This window comes from Nuphar pumila, chromosome 13 (assembly GCF_984573655.1).
Source record: "Nuphar pumila chromosome 13, dmNupPumi1.hap1.1, whole genome shotgun sequence".
Lineage (NCBI taxonomy): Eukaryota > Viridiplantae > Streptophyta > Magnoliopsida > Nymphaeales > Nymphaeaceae > Nuphar > Nuphar pumila.
In genome coordinates, this window is record NC_143261.1 from 89118883 (window position 1) to 89146266 (window position 27384).

Consider the following 27384-nt stretch of genomic DNA (forward strand, 5'->3'; position numbering starts at 1 on the left):
TGAGTTATAAAAGTCACTTGAATACATATGATGCCATAAAAGCATCTAATTAAATAGAATCAAGCCTCTCCGTGGCCAGAGGATTAGACCCAGCATGAGTACAAGAGATCCACCTCACAAAGCAACCAAGAAAGTTGAACCAAATTACCATAAGAATTTTTCAGCCATGACCAGAAGAGATTGCACCCAAAAAAACAAAGTTCAGTAATGATGACAGTTGATGACTAAAGTACAGTTCAAACAGTTAATGAAGCAAGTTTAAGAAGAAATCTACATAAATAGAAAGCACACGCACCTTTAACTGCACAAGGCATAGAAAAATAAAATAAAATAAGTAGAAAAAATGAGCATCTTATACCTGAGTTGAGAAATCAGCAACATTATAAGCAACATGAGATCCTTGACTCTTGAAGTCATCGCCAAAGAAATCCTATCAAAGCATGATGCCAGGAAATAAATGGCAACTTCCTGCTAAACAAATAATTAAATTGAGAATAGCAATGCTAAGTACCTGAGACATTCCCCCAAGAGAAAATCCATCACGAAAGCTCTGATTCAGTCCTTGAACTGGGGGTACCTATTAACCATACAAAAATAACCTGACTCAGCAGTCCTACTTCAATTGAAGCATGAAAACTGGGTTCCAATAGATAATCAGACAAACCTGACTTAATAATCCACTCTGGGATAGTGGTCCACCAACAGAAGGCTGACTGTTTTGGTTATCCAGAGAAGGGAAATTGAATGAAGATCCAATATTTCCAAGAGGTTGCGGTGATCCTTGCTGATGAGAGAGATGACCACCAATAGGACCACCAGCATTTCCACGTCCAGCACCAAAGCCCCTATTGCCAGCCTGAGGAATCTGAGGCACAGCTCCAACAGGTCCATGAACTGCACCACGGGTTGGAATAGCATATGGTTGTGTGTGGGGACCTCCTGGAAATGGAGGAAGTGGGATGCGAGTAACAGGAAATCCCCCAGGATGCAAGCCTGGTTTATGGTTTCCATTTGGTGGACCAAACGGCATATATGAATGGCCTGGTCATACAGGAAACTACAAATTAGAACATTTAATGTCAAAATAAAATATAAGAATATAGATGGTTTCCATAAGAGACCAGTCCCTCGACAATTTGTGATGGTTCAAAGTTTTCATAGTGGTGATCCAGTTGAGTTTCAACATGGCTCCTTATGCTAAAAAACAATATTGTGCAAAGCATATTATAGCACGTAGCAGGACCTCAGATCTAGATTTACTTTATCATACACTATTGCAGTCATGACAGAGAAAATAAGTTAAGATTTCAAAAGAAAAATCTTTAAAATTTTAAATATGCTATTTGAGTACAAAGATATGTAACTAACAGCAAATAACACCTGAAATCAACAATAAAGATGGCTAGAATTTGTGATAATAACAAGATAGTTGGTTCATCCAACACTGAAAAGGGCAAGAAAATATATGGCAAAGTTGGAAAAGACACCATGTGAACCTCTGAATATCACTAGCTAAATGTTTTCACCAAATACTGCAGAGGTGACAATGAAATGACAGGTTCTTTACCACAAAATGCATTTCCTTCCTCCCTGCCTCCTCATCTATGTATGGACCCACATTTATTGTGGTATGTGAAAGGAAGAATCTAACAATTTGGCTAATGACTCAGAAAAACTCATACTTGAAGCTGGGAAACAAAAGGCAATTAGTAGGTACACAAGCACCACCTGCTAAATAATAATAAAAAATTTAGTATTAAAATATTTCAGTTGAAAGAATTTTAAAACAGAGAACATATAACCCAGTAAAGCATCATCTTTCCAACAAATTTCTAATAAAGAAAACTATATTGAGAAATCAAAAGGAAAGGAAAAATAAAGTAAACTCAAATGTCAGTTTTCCATGCTAAGATTTATGCAACATATAGATTCATATTGATCAAAGTGAATGTTAATCGTAAAAGTCAGAAACAACCACAGAAAATTTACCTTTGCTACGAGCCCCTCTTTTATCAGAATTGGGGCCTGAAGATCCAATAGGTGGAAAGTTATCACCAGGGACAGGTGCTGGCACGCTGGCAAAGATAAGTCTGCGATCATTGTAGATCTGTTGCACAACATTGCACAAAAACATTGAGAGAGGAATTCTCCAGTACCAATAAAAGCATTCCAGAAAGACCTTCCCTATTCAGAGTTACTAGGAAACTTCAATATTCAAGAAACAGCAAAGAAACACGGGTAGCAAACCTTCTTTGGCTTCTGGAACTGAACCATACTTTGCTTCAAATTATTTAAAGGTCCTTCCACCAAACACTCATGCTCCTGCAAGCAAAAAATAACTCATAGCGATCATCAATATAAGCAAAGGGTCAAAGTGTAAATCTATTTAAATTTGATTGCTAAAGCAGCGCTCAAAGAACCCATTTGAAAAAAAGTGCTAACCTTGACCTACATGTATTACTTCCCAAACTTCCACTCCAAAAATAAAAAAAGTCACTATATGTGAATATTCAACCCATACTGCTAATGTATAACCAATTTCTAACCTATGTCACATGGGTGCGGGTGCGGGGATTTGGTACTTCCAAAAAACCCGGGTGCAGGGGTGCGGCAGGGGCAAAAATGTAATATATATATATATACATATATATATAAGGGGGTCGGGGGTTCCCCCAGCGCGGGTCCCGTTCCCTCACCATTAATGCCCGTCATGATAACCCACCGTACCGCCCTCTTGTCAAGTCCCCTCACGTCCCCTGCCCATTCACATCGCCACCCTACCCCTTTGTTGATCGTAGACCCGCTTCACGAACTCCCTCTCCCCTCTACTTAAACCCCGCTCCCATTTGATCTCTCTCTCTCTCTCTCTCTCTCTCTCTCTCTCTCTCTCTCTCTCTCTCTCTGCAACTCCCCTTCTCCTTCGCACTCGACGTTGGTCGGAACACCACCATTTGCTGCCACCGCACGACCACCTCAGTCCAACGCAGCCTATATCCACCTTATTCCTCTATTTCACGACACACTCCATCGCCTGAAAACCCCCCTTGAGTGTCGCCGCCAGCATCCACCATCTCCACCCACTGCACTGGACCCGACTGCTCTCTTTGGATTTTTGGACGCCAGTCCCAGCCAACCCGATGTCACCCACTGCCATTAACCGGACACACCACCGAGCCGACCTCCTCCCCTATGTCCTCTGTTTTTCAGCAAGGAGGGAGGCGCCCCATCTGTTGCTTTTCTCCTTTTGAGATCCCGCCGGGCAACAGAGAGGTCGGTGCCCCTCTGCTGCCTCTGTTTTTTCGACAGACCGAAGGATGCCGCACCTCCCTGCCTGCCCCTTTTTTTGTTACGGACGTCGAGGCTGCAGTGTCGCCGTTGTAGTCCCTGTTACCGCGCAATAGTACCCATCGACGTCGAGGTTGCATCCTTTTCCTCGCACGTTGGTCATGACCCCCGCTGAGGCCATAGCCCGGCCAGCCGAGCTCACGCCATCGTCGTCGTGACTATCTCCGTTTGTTGACTAACAGGATACTCCTAGCTGCACCTCAGCCAAGAGCGGGTCGACACCCCCTGCTGTCGCGGCCACCGTACGGCTGATGCCTCAGGATTCATGAACCTCAGGCATTGTGCACCACATCGGAACCGCAGGCGTTGCCTTGCGTTTCACATCATTATTGCTCTGGAGTGTCTTCACCGTATTTGGATCATTGGTGGACACATTTACTTTCGCAAATTTCAAATTCTGTAAAAAATCTACGCTAACTCTCATATTTCAGATTTTTTTTTAAATTCCGCAGCCCATTTGGCAGATGTTTTTTAAAAAAAAAATCAAAAAAATGGACCGAAATGACCCTGGGTGCAGTCAACGCACCCAGGGTCGGGTTGACCGCACCCGGTGCCGCACCCGAACCCGCGTCGAGTCGCATCGACGCGGGTGCGGCACCCTGCTAGCCGAATCCCTGTTACATAGTTTCTAACAGATAAGACAGTGCACAAATGAAGAGCAGAACACGCACTACATTACTATAAGGTTAACAGTTTTCACTTGAATGTATAGGATCACGATATACTCGCAAACATGATTCTAAGGGCAACATCAACATGTGAAAAACCTACACACACCCAGATCATGCTTTAAGGCATAAGGTTGAGACATGGGCATGCAGCATGCTCTTCACCCTCATGGCTTACATCCCAACCTGTCAACTGGACAGATATGGCCTGGCTCCATCATGATTCAGATCTGATAGGACCAAGCCAAGGTTTAAGCATAATGTAACAAAGTCATGAACCAGATCTGATAGGACCAAGCCAAGGTTTAATCATAATGTAATAAGTACAATAGCTATTCAGGTCAGCCGCACAAGGTCCAAGTAGTATATGTCCCCTTGTATGGTTTAAGGAATTCCATAGTAGACCCAGATGAGATCTGATATTTTCCAATGGAAAAAATGCAAAAAAAAATGAAATGTCAGCTGTTCTAATTTATGCCATCTATATTTGGACCTAGGTGGGATCATGCCTATGCTAAGTCTGGTCATAGACACAAATCTAGACCCATAGGGGCCTGTGCAGATCCAACCTATTAACATTCCTAATATCTCACAATTAAGAACAGAACAGTTTCATTCTTGCAGGCTTTCTAGCGTTGCACATTTAACATTTCCCCTCCAATAAAGTTGAAACACACAATAATCTCAAATCATTCTTATTGAGTATCAAAAGTTTGTCAAGTTTGGTCTGAACCAAGGTTGCCAGACTAGGAAGCGGGAAACGATACGGGAAGCGGAAGCGATGCATTTTAAAATGTATAGGAAGCAGGAAGCGAGGAATAAATTATATATATATAATTGAATGTGAACCAAAATGAAACACAAATAAAAACTAAAATAAAAGTGACTAATATTAAATTTCATGATTTTTAAAAAATTTAACAAAATCTAAAAATGATGATTACCAATTTAGAGAAAGCACGTGGAAGTGAGTGAGAAGAGTGAAAGAAAACAAATAAAAAACATGAAAAGTTGAGTAAGAGAACATATAAGATGAATAAATGAAGTGTGTGGAAAGCGTTGGGGAATCGAGGTTCTCATCAAGTTTCGGAAGCGAGGAGTATCGCGCTTCAGAAGCGAGTTCCGGGAAGCGAGCTTCCCACCTATCTAAGAAGCTTCCGGTAACTCTGGTCTGAACAGGTTATCAAATGTTAGATTTAGTTTTCGCTCATGTGTTCAAAATAGCCAACTTACTATCTTGGTAGGCTTGACCAATGTCATAATATAATCAAAATTTTGGGACAGATAAAAACAATGGTCAAATTACACTCATACAATCTTACTTGTAAAATAGTTCCTAAACATCTACTTGATTCAATATTGAGATACCTAAATAGAAAATAAACCATCCTGAACCCATACTAAAAGGCTAGATCTAGCACTCGTTAACCTCATTTGTGCAAAAAGCAATCCAACTTAAGTTGGCAGGGCTCCCTAGTTGGATGGATGATTTAGTCATAATCAACTGGAAAATTAACTGGATCCCAAATCAAAGACCAAATCATTTAAACAAAATAGGTGCAGCCGGTAACAATCTAAGATGCACCCACCACCTTAAAACATCAGTAAACTGAATACTGGCACTACAAAAGAGTATTGTCTGAACATCTTCCTCAATGCCACAAAATAACATAAGAGAACACCCCGTCAAGTTTGTTTTTCATAAAAATAGCAAATTAGGCCCTGCTTGGAAACTCGGCATCAGAGGGCGCTGGAGTGGATCTGGGGAATACCCAGCGCCACAGACTGTTTGGGGAGTATGGAAAAAAGGAAAAGAGGGAACTGGGGTGGCATTTGCCACTTCCAGTTCCTCATTTCAGCTACCACCTTAATGAGGTGGTAGTTGCCAACTATCACCCCGGTTCCCATGCCGACAGAGCTTCCGGCTAATCCAGTTTCTCTTCCAATACCCTTCCAACATTGTAAATGCAGCATTAAAGTGGCATTCCAAACAGGCAACCGGTTGGAAGTGGTAAATTTCCATGATAGTTATACCAATGGCCCTAAAAATGAGCATGGATTTGCCAAAACCATGAGAACTATGGATTCCGTATTTGCATCCTTAGCTGACACTGACGCCGAGCTTCCAAACAGGGCCTTAATGTTGTTTTCTCAACATGTTCATAAGATCACGAAGGATGGGAGGCAATGAGAGTCAACATGATGAAATGTGAAGGACCCAAGGTTCAGTCTTTGACAAAAGAGTTGAAAACTGGGCTTGCGTAGCGAATACAATTAATTAAGCAGTTTCCGCCCTTTACATCTTTTCTGTTATACGGTTTGACAAAAGAGTAGGAAATTCAGCTTGTTGAAGATACAAGCCTCAAGTTTGCAAGCCACATGACTACGACTGATTACAAGGCAAACCACAAGTGAACTTGAGAACCTGAAGTCATTGTAAAATTTAGAATTTTATGATTAATCTGAGATGCAAAGATAAAATTTGAAGCAAGTTTGTAGCTTCAGGAATGCTATGAGAATGGGTGTATCACCATATGCCTGTCTTATGGCATGAGCGTAACAGCAACACTTTTACATATTTTGTTATTTTGAAATCATTCAGAGAATGATGGATCTAGATACAGTATGTGCATCAAAATTTGATAATTGTTGAGGAAATGCCATATTTTTATTTGTGTGTAATACCCTTCAATGTATCTATTTGTACATGCATTCCATATTCAGGGTATTTTCGGAAATTAGCTTACCCACTACTCCACTAGATTTTGCCTTGTAGTGGGTTCTATGGGGGTCGACCCCCCTTTTTTCCTTTTTATATGTTGTAACTCATTTGCTTTTCTTTAATGAAGCTCTCTCTTCATTTCTCTCTTTATTCCTTCTTTCTTCTTCTTCCTCTTGTATGTGCAAACTCCAACATGCTATCAGAGCCTACCGAGGAGAGGCTCCATTCTTGTTGATGTTGGACTGCACACATCCCAAGGTGCTGACATCAGCATCGACTGTACAGCTGCTCAGATTTTGTGAGTCTGAGGTAGTAATCTGATAGCCCTTGATTTTAAAAGTCTTGGGAATCAAGAATCATCCTCATCGGCCAGGTATTGGATTTTTGGGTGATTTTTGAAATATTGTCTGGTTGTCGAGTTTTGTTGGACAAGTTTTGAGAAATCAGTTGATAGTGATTGTATCAGTGGCTTTTGATCTTGCGAAATGGCTACTTTTGGGTTGTTTTTGGTAGTGAACCATGTTGGAAGTGATTTAATAAGCATCTATGGAGTGTTTTGTGAGTTTTGTTGAATCTTTGTGGAGTTCTATAGGGATGGTAACTTTTTTTGGGGGGTATTCTAAGGGTATCAGCTGTTGTAGACTGCTCTTTTGTGTTGCTGAACTTGTGGTTGAGTGATTAGGGATTGTTTGCTGTGCATCTAATCACTTCTTGCTGGCTGGTTGTCACTCCCACCTGGATGTCGTTGGTTTTCTTTTGCATATTGGCTTGGTTGTTTTGGTAGTAGTTGTACGGCAGCATTGTAGTTGGGGGTGCTGCTGCGTATTATTGAGCATAACACATCACCTTAATGGTATTGTGCTATTTTGGAGTGTGTGGCACTTGTTTATTTTCTCTTATAGTAGTCAGCATTGATAGCAAAGGACTAAGGGGCTTTCTTGATGGGACTTTAATGAAAGCAGTATCAGTTAATGCAAGAATTGAGAGCATTAAGACAGGGAGGCAAGTCAGTTGAGGAGTATCATTCTGAGATGCAACTACTATGGGATTCGCTGACCTTGATTGACAACATAAAGAAATGTGAGACGTGCAAGAATTGCAAGACTTGTTTGGAGGTAGAAATGCAATCCAGGGAAACAACAAGAGTAATTGAGTTTCTTATGGGATTGCACTCTGAGTTTGATAATGTCAGAAGTGTTTCATAGAGTGTTCCTTCCTCAAGTCACCCAAGCTCTTTCTAAAAACATTGTTGAGAAGACTAAGATAAAATATCTTCAGTCCTCCTCCGGTGATTCTATTATGGTGGTAGCGAGACAGTCTAGCAGTTTTGGTGGGTCAAAGATGGGATTCCTGAAGTATGATATAAGTAATGTGTGTTGTCATTATTGTAAGAAAATGAAGCATATGAAAAAGGCATGCCCTGTATTGAAGAGGAAAAAGAATGAAGATTGGAGGGAGTACTGCAGTGTTTGGAGTTGCAGGGGGAGAAAAGAATGTGGTAAAAGAAGAGACTCATGTTCCTATTGTAGTTTCCACTGTCACTCCTGATGCATAGGCTTTTGTCACTTCTAGACTTGATCAATTAGCTCAACAAGTCCAACAGCTTCTTTCTTTGTCTGGTTCTTCCCGTTCTTCTAGTTCCATTGGTACATCTGGTTGTGCCTATGCAGGTATTCCTATGTTGACTTCGGGATGGTTGATAAACTCAAGAGTGTCATATCATATGACTGCAAATGAGTCTGTACTAACTAATTGTAAACTATGTAGTGGTGCCTTTCACACTGCAGATGGTTCCTTGATGCTTGTTTCAAAAGTTGGTTCTATTACCCTTGAGTCTAATCCTTATGATAAACTTAATGATCCCGAAGTATTTCATGTCCCTTCTCTTGCCATGAACTAGTTTTATGTTGGTAAAATTAGCCAATATAATTGTGATGTAACCTTCACTCTTGATGGTTATTATGTACAGGATCGATTGTCAGGGAGGAAGAATGGGATTGAGCATAAGCGAGGGCATCTTCACTTTTTGGATCAGTTGGACCAGAGTCAAAGGGAAGATGATGAGAATAGAGTTGGTGTTGCAGTTTTGGATTGTTCAGTGTTCTAGCACCAACGAATAGGTCATGTGTGAAGTTTAGACTTCAACTTTTGTTATCTTCCGGTCTGCTTGGATTTTCTTGTAAGCATAGTCTCTAATGATGTAAAGTGTTGTGAGAGTTGTAGGTTGTCTAAGAGTCATGCGCTCTCATTCAGTCTAAAGGAAACCAAGTCTATGAGTCCTTTTGAAATAGTTCACTCTGATGTATGGGGTTCTTTTCCTATAGTGTCTAAAGGAGGATCCATGTATTTTGTGAGATTTATAGATGATTTTATCAGATATAGATGGATTCATTTTATAAAAAAGTCTATGTGTATGTTGAGACTCAGTTTGCAGCAAAAAATAAGAATCCTACATTCTGACTCAGGGAGAGAATACATGAGTAATGAGGTACAAGAATTTATAAAAAAGTCTATGTGTATGTTGAGATAAAAGAATTGTGCATCAAAGGTCATGTCCTTACACTCCATAACAAAATGGAGTAGCGAAGAGAAAGAAGAGACACATATTGGAGACTACCAGAGCATTGATATTTAACAGTGAAATGCCTAAGGAGTTCTAAGCAGAAGCAGTGACAACATTTGTACATTTGATAAATCAAATGCCTTCTAAGGTAATTGGGAAAATCTCTCCTCATAAGAGACTGTTTGGGACAGAACCATATTATGATATGTTGAGGGTATTTGAAAGTACATGTTTTGTTCTTGTTCCTCATCAATTCAAAGACAAATTGTGTCCCAAGGCAGTAAAGTGATACTTTATAAGATATTCTGAAGGATAAAAAAAGGATATAAATGCTTTGATCATGGAAGTAGGAAAGTGTGTACCACAAGGCATGTAGAATTTCGGGAACACGTGACATTCTACACTAAAAAAGAGAAAGAAAATTATGGAGTCTACTTTGTCCTTTTTGGTGCCCTTCCCCGATATCCTCCAAGTCGATCCATGAGTCAACATCCTTGTTGCCTCTCGTTCCTCAGGTGCGTAGGAGTTCTAGATCTTTTGTTCTTCCTTCTAGATTTGTTTCCTATGATTCTTTTTCTACTACTCACTAAGCATTTCTAGCTATGATTCAATTCTATATTGAGGTTGCGTCAAATCCAAAGTGGCAAAAGGCAGTGGTAGAGGAGCTGGAGGCTTTGGAGAAAATGAAAGCATGAGAGTCGATTAAGCTGCCAACTGGGAAAAATGTAGTTGGATGCAAGTGGGTGTATAAGATCAAAACTAAGGCATTGAACGATATTGGACTCGTCTTGTAGCAAAGGGATATAGTCAACAGTAAGGGATAGACTTTGTTGAAACCTTTGCACCTATGGCTCACATGACTACTATTAGGACCATGCTAGCAGTGACTGAAACAAGGGGATGAAAACTGTGGCAAATGGATGTGAAAAATGCCTTTCTGAATGAGAATTTGGAGGAAGAAGTGTATATGGAGCTACCTCAAGGAATTGTTGATAAAGAAGGCAGGGTGTGTAGACAGAAAAAAGCATTGTATGGGTTGAAATAAGCCCCAAGGGCTTCGTTTGAGAAATTCAATGTTGCAGTGGTGAGTTTGGGATTCAGACAAAGTTATCATGAGCCAGCCTTGTTTGTGACATCTTCTGATAAAGGCCAATGTCTTCTTTTGTTTTACGTAGATGATATGATTATTTTTGGTAATGATAAGGCAATAATTGCCAAAGTAAACATGAAATTAGCTCAAATATTTAAAATGCCAGAGCAACGATGACATAATGCATGGTACCATTGAAATATCCGATAATCCTCATAACTGCTGCCAAATGAGAGGATCTAAGGACACTCATGAACTGAATCGCCACATCAATTGCAAACATAATATTTGGCAGCAAAATGGTCAAGTAAATCAAACTCCCAATTAGTTGCCTATAAACTGTAGGATCATTGAGAAGTTCACCAACAGTATGCTTTAATTTGCAATTAGCTTCCATAGGTGTATCCACTTTCTTTGTATCATTTGCAAGTCTTGGCTTCCCAATTAATTCTACTGCATATTTGTGTTGAGTCAACAAAAGTCCTCATATGAAGTTGGCAATCACAAGACCCAAAAAATATTTTCAATTTTCATAAATCTTTCATTTCAAATATTTGAGTTAATTATCAGATATGATTCTTTCGGCTATATCACCATTGGAGTTGAAAGCACGCTGTGATGTAGATTTTAGGGGAGTTGCTTAGGATAAGCATTCTACCTCAATTTCATGTGTGTTTCTAGGAGAATCATTAATATCATGGAAGAGCAAGAAGCAACAAAGGATTGCTTTGTCCATTACTGAAGCAAAATACCGTACAATGGCTAAGTGATTGCAGAAATCATTTGGTTGAGGTGGTTATTGCAGGACATGAGAGTAAACATAGACACGACAACTACTTTGCATTGTGACAATCAGAGTCCTATTCATATCGCCAAAAATCCAGAATTTCATGAGAGGACTAAGCACATTGAGATAGATTATCACTTTACTCGTTAGGCATATCTGAATGGAGTTATATATTTGGCATATATTGGAACTCAGAACCAGATAGCTTATTGTTTTACAAAAAAATTACCATTGAAGATTTTCCAATCATTCTTGTTGCTTGGGTTGATTGTGTTCTCATCACCTCAAGCTTGAGGGGGAGTGTTGAGGAAATGTCATATTTCCATGTGTGTAAAACCCTTCAATGTAACTATTTGTACATGAATTATATATTAGGGGTATTTTTATAAATTAGCATACCCACTACTCCACTAGCTTTTATCTTCTAGTGGGCTTTGTGGGAGTCGACCACCCTTTTTCCTCTTTATATGTTGTAACCCTCATTTGCTTTTCTTTAATGAAGCTCTCTCTTCATTTCTCTCCATGTTCCTTCTTCCTCTTGTATGTGGAAACTCCAACAATAATAATTATAATCTTTTGTTTATTCCAGCCATTGTGTGATCCCATGACCGGTCCTTGCAGAGATTCCAAGGCCTTGTCATTTCTATCGCTATGTTTTACTTTTTCATCTTTCTTTGAAATGCCACTTATTTTCCTTCCCCTAAGAATATGTTTTCTTCAAACAACCTTCCATCTATTGGGCTCTCTTTCCATTAAGAGAATGATGGATCTAGATATAGTATATGCATCAGAATCTATGTAGTCAAAAGCGTCGACTAGGCACCTAGTCGGGCTAGGCGTTAGGAAACCTAGGAATCGGTCAAATTCCTAGGTTTCACAAAAAAGGGTACCTTTTTTGCCGAATACACGCCTAGTTGGTGCCTAACCTACCCTCACCTAGGAGTGAGGGCAGTTTCTTTTTATTAACGATAACATGCGGGAAGGGTTATAAATCTCTCTCTCTCTCTCTCTCTCTCTCTCTCTCTCTCTCTCTCTCTCTCTCTCTCTATCGTGCGCCTCTTCTTCTTTTTCTCTTCCCCTTCCTCCACCTATTCTTCATCTCCTCCTCCTCCCCCCCCCCCCCTTCATCTTCTCTCCCCCTTCCTCTCCCCCTTCCTCTTCTCTCCCAGTCTTTGTCTCTCTCTCTCCCCTTTCTTCTTCTTCTTTCTCTCTCCCCCTTCCTCTGCCTCTTCTTCTTCTCTCCCTATTTTCTATTGTAATTGCTCCCTAGTTCTGTAACTTCTTCTCTCCCTGTCTTTGTCTCTCTCTCCCCCTTCCTCCGCCTCTTATTCTTCTTCTTCTTCTCCTCTCTCTGAATTTTACTATGCTTGATGATAGCGATATCTTATACTTAAGCATTTTTTGATTAATTTTATTTTAAGAATTCAGATTATGTTTAGATTGCATAGCTTTTGTTGATGTTGACAATTGTTTGCTTGTTTATTCAATTCTTCTTAATTTTTGGGCATGTTTTGTAATATAACATGTTTACTATGCAACTATGCTTCACGATAGTGGTATTTTGTACTTTGTGCATTTGTTGATTAATTTATGTTGGATACATCTTAGATGTTGGTCCTAATAATATTTGGGCAGATTGTGTAATGTAACATGTTTACTATGCTTGACAAAAGCAATATCTTATGCTTTGTGCATTTGTTGTTGATTAATTTTACGTTGGATACATGTTTGGCGTTAGTTTTAGCACTTTATTTTAGGAATTTAGATTATTTTTAAATTATTTGGCATTTGTTGATAGTTGTTAGTTGTTTGCTTTGCTTATTCAATTGTTTTTAATATTTGGGCAGGTTTTGTAATGTTCAACATGTTTGTTTGTTTTCTTATTGTTGATTGATTTTATGTTACATACATGTTTGTTACTAATTTTAGCAGTTCATTTGCAGATTTTTTACATATACATTTTTAATTACGGTACCGACTAGTCCACCTAGTCCCGCCTAATCTTTTTAGGGGTCCACCGAATAGGCACCGCCTAGTGCTTTTGACTACATAGATCAGAATTTGATAATAATTATAATCTTTTGCTTATTCCAGCCACTGTGTGATCCCATGGGTGGTCCTTGCAGAGATTCCAAGGCCTTGTAACTTCTATAGCTATGTTTTACTTTTTCATCTTTCTTTAAAATGTCTTATTTTTCTTCCCCCAATAATATGTTTTCTTCAGACAAAACCTTCCATCTCTTGGGCTCTCTTTCCATTAATGAATCCTAACAAAACAAAAGTTGAACAAGGCTGTTGCACCTATTAAACACTGATGTGCTTGTTGAACCCATCATTGTGCCAAACACCAACAGGGGAAAGAACTTGCATGCAGGCCTTTGCCAGTGGTGCAACCTCCCACATTGAATCTGTGGATTTCTCAGCTACAATTGCTGTTTTTGCTTTATATGGATGCTTTTATATCAAAATCCAATTCCTGACATGCAAACTACAAACCCTAACTGTGCCATAATCTGAACCAACCTAGATATATTAAACTAGCACATCACCACTGGAAGATTCACCCACCTGTCAGACTGAATTTACCATGTCAAAGGCGGCTCACTGTGCCAAAAGGTGGACATGCCAGTCACCTACATAGTTGCAAATCTCAATAGCTTGTGATAATAGATGCTTTCTATGAATAGACAAAGTAATGAAATGAAGAATATACATTGCATGGATCTGATCAAGGTGCAAGTCAACTACCACCCAACAACTAAACAGACAAGTGGAAAGCAAGAGAAATGCAGAACAAGTGAGTTTCTAATGGAAGACATGTAACTTTAGTGATTAAGTTTATATAAGAGGAAGATAACAGCATGTTTCGCACGCAACAAATATAGAAGACAGACTTTTTCCATCGATTAACTGGCTAAAGCACATGCAACAACAGTAGATATGACATCCAAGTGAATCTATGAAGTATGAATTAAGCCAAGTGTACAATAATACCAAACCCCACAATGTACAAATGAAGTAGAAATTATTTTCCAAAGAATTAGATCAAGATGATAAAGAAAGCCAAAATCAAATGATTTTAAGGCCTGGGCCAATTAAACATAATAATTCAGTGTGACAGAAATGAGGCACGTTTAAGTACAGAAACTTTCATAAACACCAAAAGAAATGTGCATACAGCATAAAACAAGATACCTTAAAATGGGTCAATAAGCTGTTCCACAATGGTTGCTTGCTCAAAACCTTAGGGTTTCCTAAAATTACAATCCCATAACGAGCCCGAGTAAGAGCGACATTTAATCTACGTGGATCATTCAGGAACCCAATGCCCTGTGTAATTGTTAGCATCAAATTGAAAAAGGTAAGCTCCACAAAAAGCAATTTGCAATGACAGATCAAGACACAATCAGCTATATATAGCACACTCAGAGAGCATTCTGTCTATATAGTATCCCCACATCTGACATAAACATCTAAAGCAGTTTGAAAATGATAGTCGAGTGTGTGCATGTGCACACATGCATGTGTATGTGTGTACGGTTAAACTTACAGAATTCCATTGCAAGTGTTTTTCTTGTAAAGCACCAACTAAAGTACATTTATTATTTCATAAGATGTACAATACATTTATGGAGTTGGTCATTTGCAATACTAAGGAACCTTTTTCAAATGTTAAATTGAATGTAATTTACATCTATAAAACACCATTCACTGATTGATAATCCACTACAATGAATCAACATACATTGGTTAGAACTATAGAACAATCAGACATACTGTTTATACCTCTTGTAAACCAGTGTACAATTAAGTTACTTTTATCCTATGTCACACGGACTCGGCTAGGGAGGCACCGCACCCGAGTCCACACGCCCTGACACGGGTGCGGAGACCGACTCGGCCCGGACTCGGTCAACGCCGAGTCGGACTCGGCCAACGAGTCAAGGCCGAGTCCGTCCACATTTTGGACTCGGTCAACTTTGACCGAGTCCAAAAATGTCCATTTTTTAGGACAAAAAACAAAAATCATTTTTATATATCTTTTTTTGAAAATATATATATAACCAGACTGTGCAATGCAGATTGTGCAACTGCACAGTCACAGACTGCACACAGTCTGTGCAACTGTTAACATATAAAGTTTAAACATTTGAATGACAAAACTAAACAGATCACAAAGATGTGAACGCTATAGTAAAAGGGTCATTTCAAAAATTGGACTAGCACAGATTATCGACTATTTCACAAGGTCATAGTTTCAAGTTGTTTTTCCTTTAACCATGGCCCATAGATGTGTTTACCTTAATTTTAATTGTTTACTAGAATTATTGTTATATATATATATATAGCCGAGACCCCGTGTCCAACATTTTTGAAATTGCGCCGCACTCGTGTCACACCTACACCCGCACCCATGTGACATAGCTTTTATCAAATAACAAATATAAGCTAAGTCATAGGGATTCGGCCAACCGGGTGCCGCACCCGCATCAACGTGACGCGATGCGGGTGCGCGTGCGGGTGCAGCACCCAGTGCGGTCAACCAGACCCTGGGTGCAGTCAACGCACCCAGGGTCAATTGTGTCCAATTTTTGGACAAAAAAATGCCCGATGAAAAGGGCCGAGGGGAGGAGGATTAGGGCAAATTTTTTTTGCCCTAATCCTCTCGAGTTTTCCTCCTGAAGCCGATGACGACCCTGATGCCGACACTCTCCGATGACTCCTTCCGAACTCTCCTCCTCAAGTACTTGCTCTCTCTCTCATCTCTCTCACTCGCTCTCCGTCACTCTCACTGTCTCTCTTCTCTTTGTCTCTCTCACTCACTCTCTGTCTCTCACTCTCATTGTCTCTCCTCTCTGTCTCTCACTCTCACTCGACCTCTGTCTCTCACTCTCACTCGCTCACCGCCTCTTCTCTTTGTCTCTCTCACTTGACCTCCATCTCTCACTCTCACTGTCTATTCTGTTTTCCTTTTTTCTTGTTCTTGAGATGGATTGTAATTGAGAGTTCATTCAAAAAATCGATTTTCATCGATTTTTTCATATGGATTGAGTTTTACGGATCGTTGATGGGTTTAACTCTTCTTACATTATAATAATGTTGGTTGCCATGACCTTATTGGTGTCGTTTCTTTTTTCATATCCGAAGATGATATGTTGTTGAGGGTTTACTTTACAAAGTAGATTATTCTTTATTTTGTTTTTGTTTTTTTTTTGTTTTTTTGTGAACTTGTGATTTTTTCTATGGTTGGTGATTCATGTGGGAAAGATAAGAGCGCTAGTTTAGCATGCTTTAATAGTTCTTTTTGTGTGAAAGAAAACTGTTCTGAGCTGCACTGTATAGTCTGTGAGAAATTCACTTTTCTACTTGTTAATTTTGGGGCATATGAAACTGTGTTATTTTTTTCATTCTTCTATTTAATGTAAAGGTTGTCTTGTGTTCGTGAGGAGTGGCTTTGCTGGATTAATATTCTTTCTATTTTGTGGACTTAGATTTTTTTTCTCAATAAATGAACCGGAGAGTTTTTTTTTTCTTAATAAATGAACTGGAGACTGATTTTTTTTCTTAATGAACGGAGACTTAGAATTTTTTTTCATAATGAATGAACTGGACACTTAGAATTTAGAGGTGTGATTTTTCTGATTTTGTACCTTTTTTATAGATTTTGTTTCTGTTATTGATCTTTCGTGGTTGTTCTCTCTCTCAAGTCTCAACGAACTTTTTCGGAAAAAATATCATTTTTTTATTGTGCATGGTTTTTATTCACTGACTTTGCTGACTTTTATTGCTTTACACTCAATGTGGTTTTTACTTTTTTCTATTTCTCATATATCTTTGTTTTTAGTTGTCGTATTCTGATTTTAATATAAGTTATAATTTTTTTTGTGTTTTCAAGACAACAATGACGAATAAAGAGAAATGACTTGTGTCATCCTCATCCCCACATGTGAGTTTTGCTGCTAGTGTTGCGGATAGTTGTAGTGGGAGTAATGATGCGGGGTCACTATGGGTACAACTAGATAAGCTTGCAAAAGCTGAAGGAGGTGGTGAAAACAAGAGATTTCGATGAAAGTTCTCTAAAAGAGATTTTGTTGGGTCTTACACAAGAGTTAAGGCTCATTTGTTGAAGATACCAAGACATGGCATTTAAAGATGCAAAAAAGTTGTTGAAGCAATGCAAATACAAGACAAGAAAATACAAAAAGAATATGAGAAGAGAAAGACAATGAAAGATTCTTGTGCAATTAGTGTGTCATTTGTAAGCCACCAAAAAAATGCTAAAAAAAAAGAGAACGTAGGAGGTAGAGAAAGAAGAACGATAACAGCATCATTCAATACATATGGAAGGGAGGAGATAGATAGAAAAGTAGGAAGGTATTTTTATTCTAGTTCACTCTCATTTAATGCAGCTAGAAATCCTTATTGAATGGATCTAGTCACTTCTTGGGCAAATTGTAAATTGAATGGCTATGTACCTCCAAGATCAGAAAAACTACGAACTATACTTATTGCAGAAGAGAGGGCAAATATTGAGAGATTGCTAGAGATTAAAAAATATTCATGAGAGCAAAATAGAGTTTGTATTGTTTCTGATGGGTGGACAGATATTCAAAGGCATCCACTAATCAATTTCATTGCTTCTTCGCTTAGTGACTCAGTATTCTTGAAAGCAGTTGATGCATCTGGGGAATATAAAAATACTGAGTATTTAAAGAGGTTATTTATAGAAGTAATAAAATAAGTGAGTGATCAAAAAGTAGTACAAATCATCACAGACAACGCTTCCGTTTGTAAAACTGCAGCATTGAGTTTGGAGAGTGAGTACCTTCATAATTTTTGAACTCCCTGTGTAGCACAGGGCTTGAATCTAACCCTCAAGAAGGTTTGCAACCCTAAAGAAGAAGAAAATTCACCAATATATGATTTATGTTCATGGATTGAAGAATTAGAAAAAAATGTCAAAAGCATTAGAAAGTTTGTTGTTAACCACCATCATGTTAATGTTATATTTAATAGGCATTTTGACCTGAAATTATTGAAGGTCGCTGAAACACGTTTTGTGTCCATCATTGTGACGGTGAAGAGGATTAAGGAAATGAAGAACGCTTTAGTTAACATGAAAACTTATGAGAATTGGACATTCTATCGTACTGATGATGATGCCAAGGCTCAAGAAATTAAGAAATTCATATGATGAGTTTTGGGATAAAGTCGTATACTTTCTTCAATTTACGCAACCTATTTGAGAAATGTTGAGATAAGTTGATAAGGATGAGCTTATGCTTCACAAAGTTTATGAAATGTGGGATAATATGATTGAAAAATACAAGTTGCAGTTTTCAATCACGAAGGAAAAAAAACCTGCATTGGATGATTAAGAATTTTTTAATCATATTCATTCAATTTTAGTCATAAGATGGGATAAGAGCAACACTCATTTGCATTGCATGGCAGATTCTCTTAATCTAAAATATTATGCAAAAAAAGTGGTAGGAAGGTGGTATTGGTCGTGTCCTTCCAAATTTAGACTCAGAGCTATCAAGACATAGAAATATGTGTTTGACAAGACATTATCCAGAAGCACGGATTCTAAATCAAGTCACCCAAAGAGTTTAAAAAATTTGCATCTACGAGATTATATGGACAGGCATTACTCACGAGAGAAGAGAATAATATAGATTTTATCACATGGTGGTCAACATTTGGATCAGAAGCACCTCTTCTCCAACGTCTTGCATTGAGATTGTTATCCCAACCTGCTAGTTCATCTTGCTATGAAAGAAATTGGAGCATATATTCTCAAATTCACAACATGAAGAGAAACAAACTCATCAGCAAGCGTGCAGAGGATTTAGTATATGTTCATTCAAATCTTCAACTACTTTCACAAACCAATGATGAATACATGTACTAATTTGCTCTTTTAGTTATTTGACTATTTTTTAGTTTTTTATTTAAATATACTTATATTGTATTTAACACTTTCAAATTGGGTTTATAATACAGACAAGGAACATCCAAATTTTGGGATGTAAACCCAGAAGAGTGTGGCTTAGATTTATTTGAGCCAAGTCTTCCTTCTTATGATGCATTTGCTCTTTTAGTTATTTGACTATTTTTTAGTTTTTTATTTAAATATACTTGTATTGTATTTAACATTTTCAAATTGGGTTTATAATACAGACAAGGAACATCCAAATTTTGGGATGTAAACCCAGAAGAGTGTGGCTTAGATTTATTTGAGCCAAGTCTTCCTTCTTATGATGCATTTGATGAAGCAGAAAATTATTAAGATTCATTACTTCATCGTCATATACATTGTAGGATATACTTTTGGTATGTAATTTAGTTCTTTTCTGCTTTACTTATTTGATTGTTTCTATAATATATTTAGGTTGATTTAATTGTAGTGTTAGTTTTTACGATGTAGAATAGAATTGTAAATTGCTAATTTGATTTATTGCATGTATGATGAACGATATTATGATCATTGTTATTTCATTAGTGTTATTGTTAACTGTTAAAACTTTAAAATTATATATATATATATAATTTTTTATATTTTTGCCCTCCCACACCCTAGCACCCAAGGTTTTTTAAAGTGCCACATCCCCACATCCGCACCCATGTGACATAGAATATAAGTATTTAAATGCAACATAGGGAGCCCCAAAGGGGTTTGGTGGAGTGGGATGGGGCCTAGGACGCTAAGAAGGCAGTCTAGGTTCAAATCCTATGGGCATCAATCCTTGCGCAAGACGAAGCATGGCAACTCCCTGGGGTTAAGGTTATTGCGTAAGCCCACGGAGTTTTACGCTGCCAGGACAGTTATCGTAAGTACGGCAGGCAAAGCCAACACGGCTAGGTCTCTGATTCTCGAGGCGGTTTTTCCGTGTAAATATCAAAAAGAAAATTGCAACACAGGGCTCTAAATGAAATAAGGTAAAAATAGTGCAGTTACTAAAGATTATGGGATTTTCCCATTTCAACTATCATATTAATGTTAAAATATGTATGTGTATATATATTATGCTATGTCACATGGGTGCGGGTGCGGGTGCGGGTGCGGGTGCGGGTGCGGGTGCGGCGCAATTCCAAAAAATTTGGACACAGGGACTCCGCTATATATATATATATATATTAAAAAATATATATTATAAATATATATTTTTTAAATATTATAATTATATATATAACAATAAATTAACACATAAATATTGTAAATTTTAAAGCAAAAAAAAGCAATTCTTAACAACACAAACTTACCAAAATATAACACATAAAGAAGCTTGTGAGTGTGATAAACAACAAAACTTATCATAAATCTGCCTCATCGTCTGAATTAGAAGGAAGAACAGGATCGAGGTAGTCCATGTTGAGAGTATGTAAATTATGTTCTCCCTCCAAGTCAAAATCTTCTGGATTTACATCCCAATTCTTGGATGGTCCACAACTGCATCAAAAAATCACTATATTAGTATCTAACTTAAAAGTTAAAACTTTGAATACAAATATGAAATATTTAAATACAAACTTTGAATACAAAGAAAAAAAAGTACCTATACTCTTCTTTGATCCGGCGAGAAATTAATCGTAGATTTGAGTGAACATATACCAAATCCTCTGCTCTTTTACTGGTGAGTTTGTTTCTTTTAATGTTGTGAATTTGAGCATATGTACTCCAATTTCTTTCACAACAAGATGATGTAGCAGGTTGGGATAACAACTTCATTGCAAGACGTTGCAGATTTTGTGTCTCTGATCCATATGTTGCCCACCAATTAAGAGGATCTTCCTCGTCCCTTGCCACAAGTGCTGCTAAAGAATCAAATCTTCCAGTAGAAAACTTGTCAAACTCACTATTTACAACCTTAAACATGTGAGGATCATTAAAAATTCTTCCCAAATATATCATTCTATTTCTTGATATCTCAGGATCTTCATTTGGAGAAACACGACCAACACCTGCTGTCAACCATTTTTTTGCATAGTATTTTGGATTGAGAGAGTGTGTCATGCAATGCAAAGGTGTATTGCTTTTATCCCATCTTCTCACTAAAACTGAATGTACATGATTGTAAAATTCTGAATCATCAAGTGCAATATCTTTCTTCTCATGTTTAAAAATGATACTTTGAACTTTTTCAATCATATTGTCCCACATTTCATAAATTCTATGAAGCATGGATACATCTCTGTCAACTTCTCTCAGCATTTCCCAAATAGGCTCTGTAAATTCAACAAAATATGTAATTTTATCCCACCAAAAATCATCACAGATGCATTTTTTGATAGCTTGAGCCTTGACATCATCTTTAGTACGATAAAAATCCCAATCTTGATCAGCCACCATCATCATCAATGCATTCTTGAGTTGCTTAATTCTTTTTATCATAACAATTAGAGAAGCAAAACGAGTTTCAGCAACTTTCAGTAACTTGAGATCAGAATGCCTATTAAATATAGAAAGGGCATGATGATGGTTTACAACAAAATTTCTAATATTTCGAACATCATGCTCTATTTCCTCAATCCATAAGCACATTTCATGTGCATGTGCATCATCTTTTGATGGATTGCATATACTCTTAAGTGCCAAATTTAAACTGTGCTGCACAAGGAGTCCAAAAAATATGTGAATATGTATCTTCACTTGCCAAATTCATTCATGCACGACTGCAAACTGGAGCATTGTCAGTAATGATTTGCACCACACTTTCTTCACCCACTTCTTTTATCGCTTCAACAAATAATCTCTTTAAATATTCAGCATCTTTATACTCTCCAGATGCATCAACAGTCTTCAAAAAGATTGGCCCATTTAGTGAGTAAGCAATGAAGTTTATCAGTGGTCACCTTTGTATATCAGTCCACCCATCAGAAACAATCGACACTCCATGTCGTTTCCATGCAAATTTTTGGGTCTCTAGCAAGTCTTCAATTCTATTTTTTTCCTCTGAAAGAATGACTGTTCTTAGTTTTTCTGAACTAGGAGGCACATAACCACTCAAATTGCAATTAGCCAAAGATGTAATCATATCTTTCCAGTATGGACTTCTAGCTACATTAAAAGGAATTGAGCTAGAGTAAAAGAATCGACCAATCTTTTTATCAATTTCTGCTCTTGCCATGTTTTTGAATGACGCTTGTATTGTTTTATTGCTTTCCATCTTTCTTTTCTTTAAAAGCTCTTCTTGTGTATCACTAGCAGTAGGAAAAGACAAATTAATCGAATCGCTTTTCATCTCTGCAATTTTCTTCTTTTCAGCTTCCTCTTGTTCTTTTTTTAATTGCTTTAACATGTCTTTGTCAACCCCAAAACATGCCCTAATTCCTTGACCACGAATATGCAAAAGATGTGCTTTCACACGCGTATAAGAACCTGTGAAAACAGTCTTACATAGATTACAATGAAACTGCACATTCCCACCACCACCACTACTAGGTTTTATCCTATGTCACAGGGATTCGGCTAGCAGGGTGCCGCACCCGCGTCGACGCGACTCGACGCGGGTGCGGGTGCGGTACCGGGTGCGGTCAAATGATCCTGGGTGCGTTGACCGCACCCAGGATCATTTAAGTCCATTTTTTTTTGGATTTTTTTTTTAAAAAAAATTTGCCCTATCACCTATGCTGCAAATTTTTTTAAAAAAAAAAAACTGTTGACAGCAGCTGACAGCAGCTGTCTGTCAGCTACTGTCTGTCAGCTGTGACAGCAGCTGTCAGCTGGCTGACAGCAGCTGTCAGCTGCTATTCTTTTTTTAAAAAAGCAGCTCTGTCAGCTGGCTGACAGCAGCTGGATTCTTTTTTTAAAAAAGCAGCTCTGTCAGCTGGCTGACAGCAGCTGTCTGTCAGCTGCTGACAGCAGCTGACAGACAGCTGCTGACAGCAGCAGCTGACAGCTGCTTTATTTTTTAAAAAAAAAAGCAGCAGACAGCTGCTTTTAAAAAAAAATAGATTCGTAAGGGAGGGGAATCCCGATCCCATATATATATATATATATATATATATATATATATATATATATATATATATATATATATATATATATATATATATATATATATATATATATATATATATATTGACATTTTTGCCCCTGCCGCACCCCCGCACCCCCGCACCCGGGTTTTTTGGAAGTGCCGAATCCCCGCACCCGCGCCCGCACCCGCACCCATGTGACATAGGTTTTATCTCTTTTGTCACAAGCCTCCAAAGTGGTTGAGAAACATCTAATTCAGGGTTAGAACTTGAACCAAATGTATTGACACTACCGCTAGAACTCGCCATTATATCTGAAAAGTGAAAACTGAAAAGAAAATAATTAAATAAGTAAATAAAATAAAGTTAATAAAACAGGGAATATTGGAGGGGTCGAGCCCCTCTTCTGCGAGCAGAGGGTGCAGGGAGGGGGGTCGAGCCCCTCCTCTGCGAGCAGAGGGTGCAGGGAGGGGGACCGAGCCCCTCCTCTGCGAGCAGAGGGTGCAGGGAGGGGGGGGCGAGCCCCTCCCCTGCGAGCAGAGGGTGCAGGGAGGGGGGCCGAGCCCCTCCCCTGCGAGCCGAGGGTGCAGGGAGGGGGGGCCGAGCCCCTCCCCTGCGAGCAGAGGGTGCAGGGAGGGGGGCCGAGCCCCTCCTCTGCGAGTAGAGGGTGCAGGGAGGGGGCGAGCCCCTCCCCTGCGAGCCGAGGGTGCAGGGAGGGGGGCCGAGCCCCTCTTCTGCGAGCCGAGGGTGCAGGGAGGGGCCGAGCCCCTCCCCTGCGAGCCGAGGGTGCAGGGAGGGGGGCCGAGCCCCTCCCCTGCGAGCAGAGGGTGCAGGGAGGGGGGCCGAGCCCCTCTTCTGCGTGCAAATGGTGCAGGGAGGGGGGCCGAGCCCCTCCTCTGCGAGCAGAGGGTGCAGGGAGGGGGTCGAGCCCCTCCCCTGCAAGCAGAGGGGGGGGGGGGGGGGGGAGCCCCTCTTCTGCGTGCAAAGGGTGCAAGGAGGGAGGCTACGAGCAGAGGGTGCAGGAGGGTCGACATACCTGACGGAGGGGGAGACGGTGGCTGCCTGTCGCCGGAGTTCGGATCGTCGGCGTGGGTGCAGGAGAAAGCTGCAGGGGCTGAGGGGGAGAGGCAAAATCGAGAGGGTAAGCCCCTCTCCCTGTCGATAAACCCCTTTTAGGGTTCGGCTGCCAAAAAAATTTGGATCTGGGTCGGGTTTGGACCCGACCCGACCCGGATCCAAAACATAATTTAAAACTTGAAATGGACAATTTTGGACTCAGTCAATGTTGACCGAGTCCAAAATGTGGACGGACTCGGCCCGGACTCGTTGACCGAGTCCGACTCGGCGTTGACCGAGTCCGGGCTGAGTCCTAAGCCGCACCCGAGTCCGCACCCGAGTCCGTGCGTGTCGACGCGGGTGCGGCAACCCTTTAGCCGAGACCGTGTGACATAGATATTATGTATAGTGTTGTAATAGATAATTCCCATCAGCGGCATTTTTGTCTTTTTACATTTGTAATTAGGACCAACGTTGTAAGTATTGTATCCTTACCCGTATCGGTCGGTCCCAAAGTAACATTGTATTGTATCATATCGTAAATGAATCATAAATTTTTAACAAAAAAATTCCAAAAAAATCACGAAAAATCAGAAAATTAGCAAAAAATCTAAAAAAATCATATCACATGAAACAATGATGAATTTCACAAAATACAACCATAAAATCACATATGAAGCATTTATGTCTCCATGAGCATCATGGCATGCATATCTCATAAGGAAAAAGTAAATTGTGAAATAAAAAACAACACTAAGCTAACAAGTCATAAGATCCATAAAAGTGCATGTTTACATAAACATAAACAAAATCCCCAAGTGTTTCTCAATACTTAAAAATTTTACATAACCAAATTTTTTTAAGTTCAAACAAAAATGAAGACTTCTTCTTGCAAGAAATCAAGCCCTAAATCATTCTCAAGTTCTTTTGAAGTGGACATAAACTCACCTTAAGGAGTTTTCTTATATATTTAAAGAAAAAACCGAATTGAGTGCAACATAAAATGCATTCATTGTGTATCATAAGATACACCCTGTATCGGAGTGTTACAAGTTATGTATCATACGATAAACCCGATACAGGTACGATACACACCTGTTTCTTGATACGGGTGTGTATCGTATCCATTAGGCCCAAAGTTACGGTACGTATTGTGCTATATCGTATGATACAGTACGATACAACACTGATTAAGATTGTTCAATGGGAACAATTTTGTCATCTTTTTACTTTTCATATTTTTTTTCATGTTTCATAGGGGTTCTATTGTCAAATGACCATAGATTCATTGGGAGCAATCCCAACGGCTATAATTATAGTTGGTCTTAAGCCTTGTGCTTTTTGTGTATAAATAGGGACTACTTGTCCTCATTCAATGATATGCTTTCCTTAAGCATTTTATCAATAAAAGATTACATTTTTTACATTTGTGCCTATGTCACCGAGGTACGATTACGGGTGTAGGTGCGGGTGCGAGTGCGAGTACAAGTGCAGAGGGTACGACAATTCCAAAAAATGTGGGTACGGGGACACGGCTGTATATACATATATACAAACAAGTCCAAATCTTTCTTAGCTTCATTAACCAGGTTTGGACTTGTCCAAACTTGGTCAACGAAGACGGGTGCTATAAAAGGAGAAAAGGTGTAGCCCCTCTTTCCCTTTTGTTTTTGTTTTTTGTTTAATCTCTCTGTCTTGCTCCCCCTCTCTCGCACTTTCCTCTCTGTCTCTCTCTCTCGCTCCCTTTTCCCTATGGACAGAGAGCGAGGGTTTCAGAGAGGAGAGAGAGAGAGAGAGATGGGTTTATAAGGTGGGTCAGGACCCAAATGGTCACGCCCCTTCGACCTTGGTTCTTAGTTGTCAAAGGTTGCGCCTAGGCGACCAGGTTTGGGCAGTGGGGCCCTATATTAAAGCCTAGGCTCCACCTAGGCTGGAGATCGCCTAGGCTTTTTTTAGAGCCTAGGCCTTTTTTTATTCTTATTTTTTGAAGATTTTTTTTTGAAATATCACTTGTTTTCTTCTTTGAGGAGGAGGAGGAGGAGAAGAAATGTTATTTGTCTATTGCATGTATTATGTCTATTGTTGATAAGAAGAAAACATATTTGTTTATTGCTTGTATTATGTCTATTGCCGAGAAAAAGAAGAAGACAATATTTGTTTGTTGCTTGTATTATGTCTATTGATGTTAATTTTTTTGTATGCATGATTTTATTTTTTGTGTATTGTTCTTCACATTGTTAAATGTATTGTTTGTTTATTCAATTTTTAATTTATTCTTAATTTGAGCAAGTTAAGGTTATGTAATATAATTGTTTTATAGTGTTAAACAACATATTATTTGTCTATTACTTATTGTTGATTGATTTTATGTTGTATACATGTTTCTTATTATGTTTTTTTTTTTGTTTTTTTATTTGGGGTACCGCCTAGACCCTGCCTAGGCCTTTTTAGGAGCTCACCACCTAGGCTCTGCCTAGCGCCTATAACAACTAAGCCTTGATTTGACAAAGGCAAAATTTAAAAAATGGACCAAACCCGACCCGAGGCATACCGATACTGCATCATGTCCCCGTTCTTGCATCGATGCAAGTATGGCAAGCAATTTGTCGTGTCGCGGTGACATAGATATGTGCTCACTTGCATTACCCTTGTTGGCTCTTTGTATTGTCTCGTAGTAGACTTGTGCTTGTACATGTGTTTGTATTCCCTTAGTGGCTTTTGATTCGCACTTTCACTCGTTTCGTTGTGATGGAGAACCACCAAAAAGGAAAGAAGCTTTGGGAATATGCGATGGATTCCTCAATTTTAAATCGGATATTTTTTTTAAATAATTTCACATGATAATCAAAAATCAATTTCAAAGCAAGATTTTCAAACTTATATCTGATTTGGGTAGAGAATATTTGTCCAGTGAATTTCAAAATTATTTAAAACAAAATGAAATTTGTAATCAAAGATCTTGCCCTAGAACTCCTCAACAAAATGGGTTAGCAGAGTGAAAACATAGACATATTATGGAAACCGATAGGACCCTACTTATTTCTAAAGATATTCTAAAAAGTTTTTGGATGAGGTCATTCTAACATTAACTTATTTGATAAATAGAATGCCCTCGTCATCTTTACAAAATATTTCTCCATACGAGAAATTATTTAAAGTGACACCCGCAGG

The 27384-nt window shown here is 38.9% G+C and overlaps 1 protein-coding gene across 1 annotated transcript in view; it reads right to left on the reverse strand.

Annotated features, from left to right (window-relative positions):
- The window catches only part of LOC149819081 (regulator of nonsense transcripts 1 homolog), a 63508-nt gene that overhangs the window by 15130 nt on the left and 20994 nt on the right, over window positions 1-27384 (reverse strand). The window contains exons 21-26 of the mRNA XM_089984070.1: window positions 14371-14505; window positions 2248-2322; window positions 1990-2107; window positions 665-1041; window positions 512-577; window positions 359-430 (exon numbers count right to left, since the gene is read on the reverse strand). Coding sequence (XP_089840196.1) covers window positions 359-430; window positions 512-577; window positions 665-1041; window positions 1990-2107; window positions 2248-2322; window positions 14371-14505 — 843 coding nt within the window. The remainder of the gene's footprint in view (window positions 1-358; window positions 431-511; window positions 578-664; window positions 1042-1989; window positions 2108-2247; window positions 2323-14370; window positions 14506-27384) is intronic.